The following is an 18,398-nucleotide window of genomic DNA, read 5'->3' on the forward strand; positions in this document are numbered from 1 at the left end:
AAATGAGAGGGAAGCCTTGAAATGTTCACATCCTCAAACACCCCTGTTATGCTATCAAGAAAGCCAATGAGTGTGCCTCTGCCTTTCAGTCAGGAACATCTCATGCACCCTGCCTCTATCTTCTGAAATATTGTATTTCAGGCCTGCTCTCTTAGGTGACATTAAATTTCTCTTGTCTGCAGCCAAAAAAAAAAAACCCTTAAAGTGAGAGGAAAGCTGGTCGTCTTTGTTTCCGTGGTGGTTGTATGGCGAGAAGACTTTAAGATGACCAGCATAGGCTGTCTGCGGGTGAGTGAACACAGCCGCTCAGCTAAATGTGAATGAACCCACTTGTCAATCTAAAAATTATTGTATCTACAGGAAATGCCCATGGGCATTCTCTAAACTTGTGATTAATAAAAAATTTAATTAAATTAATAATGTGCTTAACAAATCTTATTCAAACATATGGAATAATAAATGAGACCCTATAAATAATTTATTCTAGTTCTGTTTCTGTGTAGAAAGTGGTAGAAAAAAGGGACTTATTTAAACAATTTGTAGGCTGACATAAATAAAATGATAATTTTGATCTTCTGGATAGAAAGTACTTTTGGTTAGACCTCAATGCTTATTTAAGTATTGAAGCAGCTCAGTTTAATTCACTGCAACCTATGATATTGCCTAGCTAAACATAAAGATACTGCTCACTCACTAAAACACAATGCCTGCCATTACCAAATTCATTCAAATGCCAAGTGAAACTCTGGAATGACTTGAAAGAGAAGATCAAAACTCAAAATGAAATAAAACCTGAATATATTCTGAGGATAGGATGGAAACAGTGAGATTTCTTGAGGAGAAGGGAGCTCACTCGTTTTCCCTTTGCTCTTCCCTTTGCCCTTTGCCATGGCCAAAGTAACCAAATATTCTGCCCCTTAGTTCAACCACATGTGGAAAACTCATCCATCTCTACAAGATTTCAAAGACCACCACTGTAAGTCAATTGCTGTTTGGAAAGCCTGGATAAAAGGTATTAGAATTTATGCCTAAACCACTCACTTTTTCTAAACATCCAAAGCACGACGATTATTGCACATCTGATTTTGATATTAAAGAAAATGGTTTTCACCAATCAAGATGCAAAAGTATCTTCACCTGGGTAGGAATATGGAGGAGTTACCTTCTCTGGTGTTCTTTTATTTGTGCAGGTTTCTGTTTTGGAGTTTGGCTACATAGCCTCTACTTACATTGCTGGGTAGTGCTTAATGTGTGCAAATTTATTGAATTCAGTGAGATTACCCATCAGAGCAAGAAGCAGATGGTGTCAATACATATTCTGAAATTTTTTTTTATTGCGTTGCTAATGTATTCAGTCATTGCGAGACCCCCTGAAGAAATCTGAAGACTGTTTTGTGAGAGAATATGTTACTTTCACACTACGTTACTCTATGGCTTGAAAATTTGAAAGGTCCATATTTGTTTTAAAAAATTCCCATACTTTAAAACCAAATGACTGGAAAACATCACCACCAATATAGAGAAATAAATGCTCACAAAATACCATGAGACCATCTCAGCGCAGGATTTATGAAAGTTAAATGGAAAACAAAATAAAAAAAATGCTTAACAGACTTTCAAGATCCAATATAATTCATGTTTATTTTCACTGTGTACAGAAGGTGGAGCCAAATTCATAAGGATCTGTGAATTCATACTTCATTCTTTGTTTGAAAGGTTTTCTGCTCTCTTTCTAGAGGGACAGCTAACTCAGAGGAGATTTTGTTTGGAATCAGAATGTTGGGTTAAATCCTTTTAAGATCAACTTTTCTGATGTTTAAACTGTCTGTAATGAGGTTTAGAAGTTCCTTGGCACAGCTGAAGAGGATCTGAGCCTCCATGTATTACCCTTCTCCCTTTCTGTTCATCAGCGAGCCAGGAACAAATTCATATTTTTAAATGTAGGATAGGAAAGTGAGCAAGCTGAGTATCAGCATGAAGAAGTTGAGATCTTAGTGATGTGAAGTGGCAGGCACCAGCACAAAGAACAGAAAGGAGACAATCACTACAAACTTTGAACACTGCATTTTCCTTCTCTGCGATTCTCACAAATTTTAAAAAGAAACAGCTATTTAGCTGTTTTCACTGCTAGCTGATATTTCAAACAGCAACTAGAGAATAAGAGAGAATAATTTGGGCCTTAAAGGACGGAGGTTGATATTAAGAAATTTTGCTTCTAATCCTGGTTGTTCCATGACCTGTCTATGACTCAGAAGAGCTGCTGGTATTCTCCATGACAAACTTCCCATCTCTGTAAAAGAGGTTAATATAATGTAACTTGTTCTATGTTAATGTTTATAAGACACTCTTGAGATTCTAGACAGATGACTGTGCTACAGTGCAAAATATTTCCAGAGAATAGCGGCCATTTGCTAGGCTGGGCTCTGACTCGATGGCATTTGTCCCTGGGAATTTCTCCACACTTTCATGTGAGGTGCTTCAGCCTTGATGTGCTTCCAGCAGGACCTCTTTACAAACAGCAAGTTTTTTCTTTTGCAGGCAGATCAGCAAGAGCAGAATCTACCTTACGCTGACTAAGCCTCCTTTTCCCCTGGGGAATATTGAGCTTTGATAGTCCCATAGCAAATAAATCCAAGAAACCAGTTTCGACAAAGACCAGCAAGTGTGCTCACTAAGAACGCATTATTGTGGTTATTCTACTTTCATTATTACTATCCTCACGATTATCAGAAAATATTCTCTCATATGCTGTGTGCTGTGCCACCCAAGTGGGAACAGCTGCCACTTGGGGGATGACCATTGCTTTTGCTTTGCACAAATGATGACCCTTTGAAACTCTGTGTAGAGAAGGTGCTGTGTTTTGCAGACACCACACTGCTAGGCGCAGCTACTCACAGCTGACATGACATGAAGGGCTTGTGGCCAGCAACTTCAAAGCTGTGTTATATTTCTATGTGATGAAAATTTCTTAAACAAGCAAAATCCACTGTCTGCTTTAAAAAAAAAATCATTACTCTGCACACTTTTGTGCTTAGGTAATCAAGAAGTACTGTATTATCGTTCCTTGGACATTCTGAGAAGCTTTACCTCAATAGGGCATGAAACAGAGCCACGCATTATTCACAAGTCTGTCTTTAAAGAGAAAGGGATACTGATGAAATCTTGCCAAAGCTTATGTGCCAACCAGGGAAGTGGATGACTGCACAGCTGCCTTGAAAAGCACCCTAGAAAATCTATATGTACATGTATATTCATCTCAGTTTACTGTATATTCAGCTCATTTTACTTAGTCCATGGACTTCTCTCCCATGCACAGGACAAGGACAGTGATGTGCATGGGAGTACTGGGAAGTGAATTTTGCAAACAAATTGAAAATAAGTGCATTAAGAGCTCCATAAATCTGAGACATCCTTAACTGAGAGTACACCATGAACCCATTGGTGTCAATGGGAAATTTTGTAATGGTCAAAGGACTAGAGAGTTTTCCAAATGAAATATTCACTAGGGTTTTCCTGGTGAATCAGGCTACTAAGGTATTTTTTAGGAAGTACTTCAAGGAAAGATGAGGAAAAATTTTCTGTATAGAATTCTGTACTCATGTTCAGGTAAGATATAGAAAAAAACCAGTGGACTGAGTTCTGTATTAACCATTAATCTGTGTCATAGGCTGCAGATACTAAATAATCCAATTTATGGTCCTCTTTGGTAATTCTGTGTAGAAAAGCAGCAGTGGTACTACTGACTCTAAACTATTTCACTGATTCAGCTGAAGATTCAGTAGAGAGTGGACAAAAACCCTGTGGAGTCACCCCAAGGTTCAACCCCAGAGATGCACTTGAGGGAGCCTGGGCTTCAGCACTGCACCTGGGCTGCAGTGCGAACGTGCCCTTTTGGGTTGTGCTGTAACTTGCCAAACCAAAGACAAACAGGTTCTGCAGTCTTCGCATCACCACACTGGAAGAGTGCTTTGCAAGACAGCGCTGCTTGCTCCAAAAGGCAACGTCAATGGATGGTAATTTAGGTCCCAGTTAGCTCTGGGCCCCAAAACCTTCAATTCCATGGTGTAAGAAGAGTCTGTGTTAAACAGTACAAGGCTTCAAATCTAATTGTGATATCCCTACTCCTCTCTTAGTCCATAATTCAGAACAGACTTGCAAATATCTCAGTCCTGACACCCCAGTGCTTTCCTGTTGAACACAGCTTCTGCTGAAGAGGGGTAGTATGTGAAGATGTTTGTTTAATCTGAAAAGCTTATTTCCATTGTGATGCAAATGAATGTGAGACTTTCTGGTAACCTTGTGAAATGGTAGATTATTGCAACACCTGAAGCTGAACATGTTCTGGTAATAGGCTGTGAAACATGATCATGGAGACGTATTTCCAAACTCTAAAAGACATTTCCAAAGCATTTTTATCAGGACTAATAATAATTCTTCCTTATTCTACATGGTATCACACTGGAGACTTGAATTATTTTCCCTTATCATGTGCATAATGCTGTAGCAAAGCCAAGTGTTATGCTTATTATTGCTGCAAAATTATTCTTTCCTTGTTACTAACGTATACACTTTAGTTTTCCAGAGTGGGTTAAAGGAGTGTTGGGCTTTTCACAAACACCATTTGTTTATTTAAATGGAGAAGTACTTCTCAGTCCTTGTTTTAAAAACAGAATGCTTGAAAAATTGCAAAGCATATACAAGAAGATACATGGAAAAATGCAAGATTGGACCCTGTGATCCGCTGGCTTTGACAGGGAATGATAGCATTGTATCCTAGCATGCTATAATTCAAGGGGCTTTTTCATGGCATAATTCTGCTTTCCTAAAGGGCAGTTTTTTCAGCACCAACATATATGGCATTCCAAATCTCCTCATTGTCTTAGCATTGGCAGACACATAGCCATGTTGGTGGCATTTTGTACTTTGCTGTAGAATAACCAGTGCTTTATGGGGCAGTAGCAGGAGCAGGAGCGTACTCTGCTCACTGTCTATACCATAGCCATGAAGGCAGTGAAATGCTATGGTTTGTATATTACAATTTTTTTCATTCTCAAGAAGAAGGGCCCACAGCCTGTTAAGCACAAAGCTCCATTTCTCCCCTGCTGTGAAAAGAAAAAGCAACCTCAAATCAACACTCAAGAAAACATGAAGAAAACTGGGTTTTTTCTGCCATGTGGCTTGGACAACTGTGAAGACTAAAAAACCTGTCAAAACTAACAGCCAGTATCAAAGGAATGGGGGCAAGCTAGGGAAACCAACCGTCTCCCTCTGTAACCAGAGGAAGGAGAGTGGACGGTGTACAGCTACAGTGTACTAGCTCTTTTTCTCAAACAGGAGGCAGTGTAGTCTGCTATAAACAGCTCTAGAGCAAGAACCAGGACCAGCAAAACCACTGTTTTGTTTTCCAGCTTCAAAGCTCGCTGCCAAGTATCTTTCTACAAAGATCTTGTCTTGGTTCTCTTGTCTGAAGAATTCTGGGTGAAAAGCAGTAGGTAAAGGCTGTGAAAAACAAGCAGCAATGTCCGGATTGTGTTGTAGACTGTAACATTATTGCAAGAAGAACTGTGAAGAGGACCTTTATTTGGGAACCTCTCAATGGCCATTACTGGACTTCTCCCCTCCTTTGTAGCCTTTAAAGAGCAAAAAATGCTCATCTATGCTACTGAGCCCAGGAACAGCCCATGAGAATAACATGAATTGAAACCTAAATCAGCCTGGTACTACCCAAAATGTGAAACTCCACTGAGAACTACCTAACCACGAACTCTTCTAGAGAAGCTCTTAAGCAGTCCCACAGAGGAGCTAATAGCCCATGACACAAAAAAGTCCAAGATCAATTCCTTGTGCAGTTTGGACCCTATGTGTGAGGAGCTTAACACAGGCAGAGAAATAAATTATTCTCTGTTCTACAGAGGAGGCATTTTTCAATAAGTGTTTAATCAGGCACTGATCAGGACCAAAGCCAAACTAGTTACATTCTAATTGAGTAGAGCAGTTTTGAAGCATGCTTTTATTCCATAAAACATGCTCAAAAATTATCAGGAGCATTTCTTCTCACTACTGAAGACTGATTTTCTGTACCATGCTTTATTTTCTGAAGTTTCCTGGAAAGAGTCTCCTGGAATGTGACATCATTTCTTCATTTCTCCCATGGGATGGACGTGCACACACATTCACACAGACACACACACACACATACAAATAATAATAATAAAAGAAGTGTGATGGGTATCTCCTGTAGAAACAAATACACTGCTCCTGGTGTGTACTTTCATGTGCGCATGTAAAGGAAGCTGTGTTCTCAACAAAAAGTCGAGAGGGCTTGAGAGGGCTTCCTCTCCTACATGGTGGTGAGGAGGGAATGGAGACAACAGCTATGCGGTCCAGCCCCGGGAGGTTCACGCTGGTTACCCATTAATCCCTTTCACGCATTTTTCCCTCTCCCTGCAGTGAGACTCCTGGTGCACACCAGAGAGCTAAGTTGTTTCATCTGTCCCGGGCAAGCCCAGATCTGGATCAAGTGCCACCCAAATGCACTCAGCGACCGGGATGGAGGGGGGGGGCGGGCAGGTTGGGGTGGCTACTGCCTGCCCTTAGATTTGTTTTGTTACATCAGCAAGAGTGGACTTCCATGCCTTTGCTCCCTCCTTTTCCCCGGGCTGGATTTTGCTGTGCCTTCAGTTCTTTCTCTCCTCCCCCACCTTCCTCCTCTCCATTTGCAGAGCGCCCCTCCTCCTGGGCTGCCACCCCTCCTTCTCCCCTCCTCTCTCACAGTCAGAGCCTTGAAAACTTGTTAAAAGCTCTCCCAGTGTTCCAAGTTAGAAAAAACTTTTACGAGGTATCAGCACTTTTCTTTCATTAGTGGGGAAGGAAGGATGAAAAATACAAAGCAGCAGTAGGGTTTTAAAGTTTAAATAGACAGGTCTGAGTGCCTGAACGTGCTCTTCCATTTTACTTTAGCCCTCCAAAGAAGTATTCTGATTCAGTTTCACTGCTCATCAGCAAGGGTAAGTTGAAAGTTTTCTTTTTTCATCTTTTTGTGTATCACTTTTTCTGAAAACACTTTTTTTTTCCACCCTGAGAATTTTGTGTTACTGCGCTGAATGGCTGAACTGGCTTAAAAAAATATACATCTATAAAAGCGTAAGTTCTCTTAAAGTGCTAAGTTAAAACTTGCAGGAATTCTCTGCTTTCTTTTGTCGTACTTCTACACATTTCTTTAAATATTCCACTTTTACAACTTATAACCTCGTTCCCCTGAAGGAGAAACTGCGGTGAAGTTACAACTGAACTGCAGGGCTGAGTTGCAGACTTGTTGCTTGTGTTTGGGTGAAATCGCTTCTCTCTGAGCTGGTCTCGGACTAAATGGGCTCCTTTAAAGAAAAAAAAAAAGTCGAGGTGCACTTCAGCCTCCTCTGTTGTACCGAAATTGCATCAGAAGTTAGTAACAGGGAGACCTCGTCCCCGGTGCATCTTATTTCTGCCCCACGCATTTTGCTTTCATATGGAAATCCTGATTGATGCCTAACAGTTTGTGCGGAGCAAGGTTCTTAATTAGGTGCTTTGTTAAATGCTACAGCTACCGAAGTGGTGACTTTCACGTGGTCTTCCTGATAAGTTTTCCCCTTTTCTCTTGAAATAGCTGTGATAAAATCCAGACGTGGGTTACGGATTTTTAACCTGGTTTGTATATAGTTACTCTGTTTTAGCAACCTCGGTGAAGGATTTTAGGGAAGGAATGTGAGATATCAAGATATGCCTTACCACGTTGACAATGTCTGTGAAAGTCTTGGGTGGATATAAATGAAAGTCGTCTAGGAAGAATTGCCACAATGTGTCATAATCCCAATATGACACATTTCCTTTATATTACCTTGAAGGCTTAAACACCAAAATGCAGGGGGAAAAAATGCTCGAGCAGCATCTCTTGGAGAACTAAGAAACTTTTTACGTTGCAAGACTTGGAGTGATTCCTTGCAGCAATTGTTGCCTGCTGCTTGCCAGTAGTTAAAGAGCAACACGAGGAGGCAGGAAAAAGAGCCTGCAGCTGAAAGACGAAGAACAGTCTATCTTATCGAGTAACACGTTCTCCTCTTAAACAAGAATACTGTGTGCTTATGTGTGTTCTCACATTTTGCCTTGAGGTAGCCAGCAAGCCTCGTGAAGTGGCGTATTTTGTCTGTGAAATTCCTTTTGATCTTGTGTGTGAGATGTATGACAGAAACCCCTGATAATGGGGACAGAAAATAGGGTACAGACACTTTGCGCTTAATTTCTGTGTGATTGTGCGTGTGTGTTTGTGCACATAGGGAGCAAGTTGGAGGACTTGCGTGAAGCTTTCATCCTGCCATTTTCAACATCTGGACAACACACTACACTGCAGAATTTAAGCCTCTAGTCTCTGGGATGTTTACTGAAGTGTTTCCTTCAGAAACTTCAAAGCCAAACACTGGCACTGACCCATGATACCTAACAAGCATATAAATGGGAGAGAAGTGAGCAACAGGCCGAGTTCAGGAGAGGGAGAAGAGGGACACAAGGGATTTGATTTGAGACATAAATCTGAATGCTCATACACTCAGCAGCGCAAATAGATTCAACACTGCAAAGTTATCTTAGCTCTCATTATGCAAGCCTGAAAGATTAATCTTATTTGTCTCTGAAATGAAGATCAGTTTAGGCCAAGGATTCCTGTGGGCACGAGGAAGGTTAGATGACATTGAGCAATGTATGTTTCATCAGATACGTTGTTCTTTCGCCCAGTCTCTGGTGTCTCCTCCCCATGTTACCCACTGAACTTATCTCACATGGAGGCACCTGGTCTGGCTGTTTATGCCACACATATTTTAGAAATCCAGATTTCTAAATCCACAAGTAGGAGCATCAGAGGACCTGAGACCTCCTCAGAGAATTAATAATTTCTTCTCTTAATTCCAAAGTTAGTCAGGAGAGGGGTGAATCTGGGCAGTAACACAGAGGGTAGACCTGACTTTGTACAGCTAGATAATGTCTAACACCGTGCTTATGACTGCTTTGGGTCCTTTTGCAACTGTGCGTTAGAATTAAATTAGGTGGAGAGCGTACAACACAGGAGAAGCGAAGGCTCTGGGGTGATCTGCAAGCAGCTGACCACCAGCAGTACTAGCAGAAAACAAAAAACCACACAGCTCTGACACTTCGACATTCTAGTTACTGTGACCATTTAGTGCATGATCTTTGTCCAGTGGCTGAAATGAACTGAAGCTCATCTGCAGACCTACAAATAAAGTACACCTTTCCAGGGTGTCTAGAAGACATTTGCTGATTTTTGTAAGATTTCAGAAAACTAGCCTTCCCTCTTCCAACCCGTCCAAATCCCATGAGTTGTACATCTCTGTTGCCTTCTCTGCAATGCTGGTTTCTTTTGGGAGCTACTCAAGCTGACTGATGTTCAAGATCCAGAATCTTTTGTCGGCTATTTCTGTGTGTGTGAGCACACAGAAAAAGACAGGAAAGGTAGGAAAACCAAAACTTTGGCTCGTTTCCCAACTGTTTCAGCTGCAAAATCCCATTTTAGATCCCACTCTAACCCTTACTGCCCTTCCATCCACTAGCATGTGACCTTCTAACACTAGTTAGACCTGAGCATGTTACCACAACACTGAGTTTGCATTATTCTTGTTGGAAAATATGAACGAGATGACATGATGAATACCATCCATGAAAAATAGTTCTAGAATTTCTTAATTGTGGTTTACAAATCAAATTTCTTATATATGTGGTCATCTGAAACTCATGCAGATGAATGCTGTCATATCTCCTGCTGCTCTATGGCTTTTTTTCTTATCTTTACCCACACACAGTAGGACCTGGAAGAAGTCCATCTTTTAAAGAGTTTACTAGGCTGGCATTAGTCCATCTCAGAAAAAGGCTACAATCCTGTAAAGCAATAATCAGTAAGAACTCATGAAACACATGTACTCATCATCAGATATACCCTTAAATTCCTGAAGTACTGAAAGTGTACCAATCAATCAGGTCAACCTGTCTCATTCAGTGGACTCATTTAACATTTATTTACAAAGCTAGGATACTTAAATAACTGTTTGATAGAAAGCCTCTTTTTGTACCTCACAAACATATTGTAATCAGTTAATAAAAGTGGTCTTTCAGTGCCCTGAAAGTAAACACGTTCAATCTGACGCATGAATTTTCTCTACAACAAAACAAAGTACTGTGTTTCACAAAGCAATAGAATCCACTTAAGGAAAGGAATAATATATTTGTGCCACCACAAGGTTATCTGATTAACAGTATAATGTTTTGAATTGATGTGGGGTTTTTTTATCACTAGCAAAGGCTAGCATGTAACTGATCTCTTTAAAAAAAGTCGCTTTTCAAAACTACGTATGAGTAATTCAAGCATGGAATGTTTCCTCCTGGAGTTTATATTGCCAGAGGACATAAATGAAACTTTGCAATTTTGCACGCTGAAGCAAATTAAAAAATAGGTAGTAAATTCTCAAAATATTGCAGGTGTGTGATTAAGTAGGTCAAAACTTAAGTAAATCACATTGCATTAATGTACCAGAGTGGAGTGTAAAAAACAAACAACACATAACTGCCTAGAAATAACATGTCCTCTGTTTTCTTAATCAAACTTTCAACCTGAAATAACATTTAGACAGTAAAAAAATACATTGAATCTGAGGAAAGCCTGTGAATGCAGTAGTTTTGAATCATCGGAAATCTGACTAATTATATCAAGAAGCTGTTACTTGAAAAAGGCTCCTGCTGTCCACTTCTAGGACATGGAGCAAATAGCTTGCTTTTAAAACAAACTTCATGTGTTATATAGTTACAGGCTGTTCTCTGTTTTAACAATCCCAGCCTGAGGAGGAACGTGGTCACATTTCATTCCAGCCTTTCCAGAGACCTCCATGCCTGTGTGCCGGACTCCTTCTCTGCCACCCCGAGCCCCTAAACGAGCCTTTCCTTGGTAGGACTAAAGCTGGGGGTGGCTGAGAGGATATGTCAGAGAGAAACACTCTGCCGCCTCCTCCCAGCCCCAGCCCAGGCTTCCAGATTTGAAAGTCCAAAACAGGCCTGATCCTTTGATGCAGCTTCATTCATGGAAACTACTAATTACTTGAGGAAGGGTCCGCACCCCGCCACAATAGGTAGACTTCAGAGCAAGCTGACTGAATGGGCAGAGGAAATGGCCCTGGGATGTTTTGCAGGAGTTCAGAGATAATTGGCATCTAGGAGCTATCGGAGCGAGTACTTTAAACACTTGTCTCCCATTACTCTGTCAGACTCTTTCCGATGGCAGGAACGGCATGTTTTTATTTGGCATCTATTGTTACGATGGAGTTTGCCAGACTTACAATCTTGTGTTTCCAGTGACTCACTGCTTCTTGAAAGAAAATCTCCTTGGTGCTAAAATTTCCTATTTTATGAATTATCCAAAAAGGGCTTTTGCTATAAATGACACTCACTAGGGAATATATCCATGATATGATGGGAAGGAAATCATTTGGACATTATCAGAACTGTTAATACCAGGAAGAGATTGCTCAGTGTGCACGGAACAAATAGCCATACCCAGCAGTGTCTACTTTAAAAGGGAAACTTTGTGATTATTTTTCCTTTTAAGTGCCTGATTTCACATGCTTGTTCATGTGGGGTGAGTTAAAATGTAAGTTTTTATGCAGATAAGATTAGCATTCACCAGTTGATAAAAATCCTACAGATAACTTTGTTTTTCCTAGGAATCAAGAATATCAAGTAAACCATTTCACTTCTTTTATGTCATCCTGTGTATTTTCAGATATTCCTGAGAAACTGCCTGTGTCCCAGAAATGCGCACTTTAAAACTCAAGAGAGACAATTTAAACTTGCAGTGTTCACCACTTGGAATGCAAACTGCATGCCAGGAGTTGCCTTAAAAACAGAAAGAGCTCATTTACCTTTTGTTCTTGCTAAATCTTTTTTCCTTTCAAAACAAAGTGAAGGAATTCAAATACAAAAAGAAGTAAATGCTGAAACTACAATAAATTAAGCAAGCCACAGGTAAACAGGAAAACAGTTCCTGCAATATGGTAACATGAGCTTAGCTGTGCTTCATGTATTTACTATTTTTGGTTCCTTCATAAAAGTATAGGTAACAAATACTAACTTTGATCTTTGTGCTGCAAATACTAATGTAAAAACTTTATTTAGAAAGCAATCTTTTTTCTGAAGCTGAGTGCAGTATAAACTTGGCATCATTAGGAACTATACTCTTAAATTTATTACACATAGTGTAGTGATATGCTAGAGCTCAGTTTTATGTTGCTGTAGGAAAAATAGCACACATTTTGCAATGATAAAATTGTAGGTATCTGACCGTAACATTAACTTAGTATAACCTTTTGTATTTAGGTTATACTGTGGTTTTCTTTCTTACTCTCGTAAAGAGTATACATAAAAATTACTGTGAATGATCCACTCTGAAGGAGAGACATCTTTCATTTATTCCTAGGATATGCAGGCAGTGCCACTACATACTTCCACACCTTGCTGCAGCACTGTGTCACATCTTTTTTACCTGGGGTAGGTGTAGGTCATTGAACTGAGGCTGCCACCAAAGAAGCTGAGCCACCCACAGTGGCAACTGAGGGTTGTCATGGGCTTTTTGAAACCTGGAGTGAAATTAGAAACCTCTTTTTAAATTGCGCTCTGATACATTATATGTTACTTTCTCTTTTCAGTTTCTCTGACTTCCCACTCCACCTGCAGACTAACTAAAACTCTGGTTTCTCTTCAGATCGTGTAAAATTCATTAATTAAAACAAAGCTGACAGCACTATTCTATTAGCATTGACAGTATATCAAAGGTATTAAAGCTCTGTCTTAATCATCACTATTTTTTTTCTGTTTGTGTCCTTCTTTAGCCAGCATCCCAGGAAGATGGGCGATTGGAGTGCCTTGGGAAAACTTCTTGACAAGGTTCAAGCCTATTCTACTGCAGGAGGAAAAGTGTGGCTGTCTGTCCTCTTTATTTTCCGAATCTTGCTATTGGGGACAGCAGTTGAATCTGCCTGGGGAGATGAACAGTCTGCTTTCCGGTGCAACACTCAACAGCCTGGTTGTGAGAATGTCTGCTATGACAAGTCCTTCCCCATCTCCCACGTACGCTTCTGGGTTCTGCAGATCATATTCGTGTCTGTACCTACGCTTTTGTACCTGGCGCACGTGTTCTACGTAATGAGGAAAGAAGAGAAGCTGAACAAAAGAGAGGAAGACCTCAAGGCGGTCCAAAATGATGGTGTGAATGTGGATATGCACCTCAAGCAAATAGAAATTAAGAAATTCAAGTATGGGATTGAAGAACATGGCAAAGTCAAGATGCGTGGGGGACTGCTCCGTACTTACATCATCAGCATCCTGTTTAAATCTGTCTTCGAAGTGGCTTTCTTGCTGATACAGTGGTACATTTATGGGTTTAGCCTGAATGCCATCTACACCTGCGAGCGAGATCCATGCCCACACAGAGTGGACTGTTTCCTCTCCCGTCCAACTGAGAAAACCATCTTCATCCTCTTCATGCTGGTCGTGTCCTTGGTGTCTCTTGCCTTGAATATCATCGAGCTTTTCTATGTGTTCTTCAAGGGTGTCAAGGATCGTGTGAAAGGGAAAACCGACCCCTACTCCCACAGCGGTGCCATAAGCCCTTCCAAGGACTGTGGCTCCCCCAAATATGCTTATTACAATGGTTGCTCCTCACCAACTGCCCCCTTGTCTCCCATGTCTCCCCCAGGGTACAAGCTCGTTACTGGAGACAGGAACAATTCCTCCTGTCGTAACTACAACAAGCAAGCTAGTGAGCAAAACTGGGCCAACTACAGTGCAGAGCAGAACAGAATGGGCCAGGCTGGCAGCACCATCTCCAACTCGCACGCCCAGCCCTTCGACTTCTCTGACGAGCACCAGAACACTAAAAAACTGGCGTCGGGACATGAGCTGCAACCCCTCACCATTGTGGACCAGAGGCCTCCCAGCAGAGCCAGCAGCCGAGCCAGCAGCAGGCCTCGACCTGATGACCTGGAGATCTAAGCTTCTAGCTGCAGTACTTGCTCAACTATGAAATGATGTGCATTGGAAGATGCCGTCAGTGCTGATCTTGTTCCAGTGGAGGTGGTACTTAACAGTCTCAAGCAGGAGATTTTAACAATCATGAAAACAAACAAACAAGCGAACAAACTTTTCAAATACTTGCTGTTTTTTGGGGGGGGATGTCGGGTTGGTGTGGGGTGGTACAGTACACATTGGTATTTAATGTAGCTCATTTAAAGAATTTAAATACTAAAAAAAAAAAGAAAAAAGGTAGTCAATACTAAGGTAGAGGGTTGTTTTTCTAGAAAGGCTGTAAATATCTGAGTGTATGTGTATGTGTGTACTATCATGTTTGTTTCTAAAGAATCTTCTGTAATACTAAAGCCCAATAATAACTCGACTCACATTTGTCAGGGTGAAGTGCTGCCTGAAGATGAAAACATTTTTCCTACTCAACAAGCAAAAAAGTCCAAGATTGCCTCTGATCATTTCCCTGTCAAGAACATTCCATTCTTAGAAAGTGCACTTTGAAGGTAAACTTTGCTACGTGGCCTTCCAGGTAGTCAAAAGGCTCCTGTGAGTACAATCTGCAGCCTTTGAGTCAATCAGCTCAAATTTCAGACATGGCCCACCAAGAAGTACTTTGGTCACCTGCTTTTCCAGCCCTTCACGCAGGTAGATTTTGTGATGTGCATAAGTGGGATGGCTCCACACTCGTAGAACCAGTAACCACACTCTTGCCCACAGTCATATTTGTGTCCTGCTGCTCACATAGAGTCTAATCAGCATCCTATGAAACCCAGTTTGCTGCCACTTGCAGATTTAAGCGCTAGGAGAGGCAAGCAACTGCATTTAGTGAATTTTATTATACCTTCATGCATATTAAGTGTGTACGTATGTGTGTGGATGTGGAGGTAAAGGTATACACAAACCACACTCAGAAGCATACGTTGAGAAATAAATGCACACAGATTACTTGCAGTTGACACTTATGAATATTGTGAAGATGTGGGCCACTGCGGTGTTTACATTCTCTGATTCCTTCAATGCAAGTGAAGCACACGTCATTATATTTTTTTAATTCTATAGAATATTTTCCATGTATCCTAAACGGATGCTTTTTTAAAAGTACAAAATAAAAATGGCCTAATCCTGGATGTCTCGCTCTGGAAAATCTCTCTTTTAAAGGAGTAAGTGGGAGTTTTGCCTGAATGAAGGCTACAGGATCAAGCCCAAGATGTAGCGAACCATGTTCTTGCTGGCATGAATGATTTTGTTTTGTAGAAGTTAGGGGTGGAAAAGACCCATTAGGTCATCTAGCCAATCTCCCTAATAGGTAATAATGATGCTTGAATGATAGAAGACGTAGTACTGTAAACAAGCTTTAGTCTTTTATGTGAGAAACTTAGAAGAAATGCTTTGTGCTGGATTAATAATAAAATATGCCTACATGACTTTTGCAGTAACTGGTATTTTTCTTGTTCTAAATATTCACATTTACTGAACTGTAATGTTCACTCTGAGTTTCACTGTTAGGTCTTTCTAGATGGCTCTAGCAACTTTAGTGTTTACACTCAGATTTTGTTTGAAATGCAAGTGAAGTTGAAAGGATTTTTAAAGAGTACAATTCTAGCTAATTTATTTGAAATATATGCTAAAGAAATCTACCAGTTTCTTCAAATGCATAGCCTCTTAGCTGAACACAGATTGACCAAGGAAATACATAGCTTAGTTTCATTTTGCAGCAACACAGATAAATTGTTTCATTTAATACATTATATTAATTTGTTTGACATTCCATGTTAAACTACTGTTGTGTTCAACTTCATTGCATGTATGCAGCCATAGTCCGTCAGATCATGTTGTCTGGAGAACATTAGTCAATAAAGTTTTAATTTAGTATAAATATATTTTCTAATTGTCTTTTACTGTTTTATATGTTCATATATATTTTTTGTTTCAGTCTTATAATCCAAACTCCCTCCTTTACTCTTCATTTCTCCCCAGTCACTCTGCATTTCAGCAGTATTCTTGATTCAGCCCATCTGGATTTACTTTGAACTGAAATTTCACAGGACCAGATTCAGATACCCTCATAACACTAGAAAAACAAAGATTGTTTGTGCCACTCCTGGAGCAAAGTCATACTCAGCATGTTCTGTAATTCAAATCTTGCCATAATTCTCAGAAAATATATATTTGTTTGAAAACTATTGTAAAAAAGATAGTAGTAAGATACTATCATGTAATTCTTCAAGCAATTTTTTATATACAACCTAGATTCAACATTATCAAATCACTGCCTCTAGTTTACATTTCCCCATGTAATCAGGTTGCTTGACTGAGAGTCAGATTGGATTTCTGGAACAAAATCCTTATTCCTTCAGAGTCAATGGGAGAAAGGTACTGATTTTGATAAGATTGGGATTTCTTATACTGTCTACTGCTTTACCATTTAGGTGTCTATCAGTAATGAAGACATACTTCATGCTTGGCTTTCCTGCATTGGAGTCTAGAGGAAAGATGATTCAATTCCTTTTTTTATTTGAAAAATGAAAATATAATGGTCATGTGGTTATTGTACAGCTTGCTACTTTCAAATTTGCTTGTCATTCTAAGTCGCCCTCCTATTAGTAAAGAAGGAGAAAAATAATCAGGACAATGGTAAATTGTCAATTTCTCAGCTCTGAGAAATACTACACAAGCACCAGCAGAAGGACTGACTCCTTGAGTATTCATTAAATAATAACAATGAGTAGTATTTAAGCTGGCTTGTCCTAGTTCATCTATACAAAGGGAAGGGCATTCCAAGCATTTTGTGAGGATCATGCACTTGGAAAAGTGGATACAGAAACATCAAGAGAAGAGCTCATCCTGAAACAAAATCTAGTGTCTACTAGATAGGCTGATTGTCAGGTACATCCCAAGTTAAAGACTCAGTTCCCTGGGGCATCTTGGACAACTGGTATAAGCTAGTGTTTCCATGCCAAGGCTGAGTGATTTTTTGGTAGTAATGCATGTGTGTGCATGTGTAAGGTAATGATATTCCATGGGCCATTTCTCTCACTTAGATTTATTTCTGTGGAGTGTATTAATTATGCATTTCAGAGACATCAAGCTGACATAATTTTGTGTGCCATTCATCCAGTTCTTTATATGGTTTCTTCCAGTGCATCTCTGCAACTGTAGTTGCATTGTCTGAAGCTGACAAAATATAATGTGTGATAACAATGCTAGTGTGTACTTAACCTCTGTAAAGAGGTATGTTAGGTACTGACTTCAAACTGGAAAAAATTATGTAAAAATACACATCTCTGAAGGTAATTAAAATAAAAGCAGGGTTGCAAACAAAATGGCAAGAAACCCCAAATTCAGAACCTGTTAAGTATTTAAAAATTGTGTTGATGTTTCATGTAAAAGTATTTTTAAAAAAAGCCAATTTAATCCTAAGGCCACCACCCTGCCCTGGTAATTTGAAATGCTTGTAAAGAATAAAGTTAGAAGGACAAGCTACAGACAGCCTAAAATCTATGTGCAGATCATATAATTTCAAGATGTTTTAAACACAGTGAGCACACACTGAAGGTTATTTCCCAATTTAGAAGTGAATTTTCCATATTTAAAGTGGAAATTACAGTAATAGTTTGAGAGCTGGAACAAACTGTATGGGTCTACCTGTCATACACCCTGAAATCGATAATTTTTAAATGATGTACTTGTCTCACCCTTCTAGAACCATGGCTGTCTGCTATGCTGCTATGCTACACAGCAACACCAGCTTCATTGCGCATTACCACTGTGCTGGCGCTTCCCTTGGAATTTCTCTGCAGCTTGGAATCCATCCAAGAAAAAATCCTGAAGTGATGTAAGGGGTTTTGCAGCTTATACCTGGGAGTCAATGCAGATCTGAAGTTACCTTGACTGGTTAATGTGGAGTTCTGGATACAAGAGATCAAAACTTCCTCCAGTTTTTGTGGCGGCTCTTGCTACCCCACTGGGTGAGGACTACTTTTAGTTCTTCTTGCAATTCCACCATGATTACCACTGCTCCCTTTTCCAGAATTTAAACAAAATAGTACAGAAAATAGGATTAACCTTCTTCCTGTAGAAGTTTTTGTCTCTATTTACTGCTAATCCAAACCTGGCAGGACTGAGCCTTGTGCTGTGCTCATGAACTACATCTGATATACAATATTTTTTTAATGCAGTGTATTACACAAATGGTCAGATTGACCAGAATCTCCGTGAAGACGTCTTCCCTTCCTTCTCATGCTCACTTCAGCCATTTGCAGTTAGGACAGAGGACTCTGATGACTAAGGTG

General features: G+C 40.0%; 1 protein-coding gene across 2 annotated transcripts; it reads left to right on the forward strand.

Moving 5' to 3' along the window:
* The first annotated feature begins 6,759 nt into the window (after positions 1-6,759).
* On the forward strand, positions 6,760-14,202 carry GJA1 (gap junction protein, alpha 1, 43kDa). Of its 2 annotated transcripts, none has more exons than XM_010190375.1 (2): positions 6,760-7,007; positions 12,915-14,202. In XM_010190375.1, the coding sequence occupies exon 2, from the start codon at positions 12,931-12,933 to the stop codon at positions 14,074-14,076; it is 1,146 nt and encodes a 381-aa protein (XP_010188677.1). In that variant the 5' UTR covers positions 6,760-7,007; positions 12,915-12,930; the 3' UTR covers positions 14,077-14,202. The 2 variants fall into 2 exon arrangements, with proteins under 2 accessions (XP_010188677.1, XP_010188750.1); XM_010190448.1 differs by having other exon boundaries at positions 6,779-7,007; positions 12,919-14,202.
* The last annotated feature ends 4,196 nt before the right edge of the window (positions 14,203-18,398 follow it).

The sequence above is a fragment of the Mesitornis unicolor genome, unplaced genomic scaffold (genome assembly GCF_000695765.1).
Source record: "Mesitornis unicolor isolate BGI_N332 unplaced genomic scaffold, ASM69576v1 scaffold14410, whole genome shotgun sequence".
NCBI classification, from domain to species: domain Eukaryota; kingdom Metazoa; phylum Chordata; class Aves; order Mesitornithiformes; family Mesitornithidae; genus Mesitornis; species Mesitornis unicolor.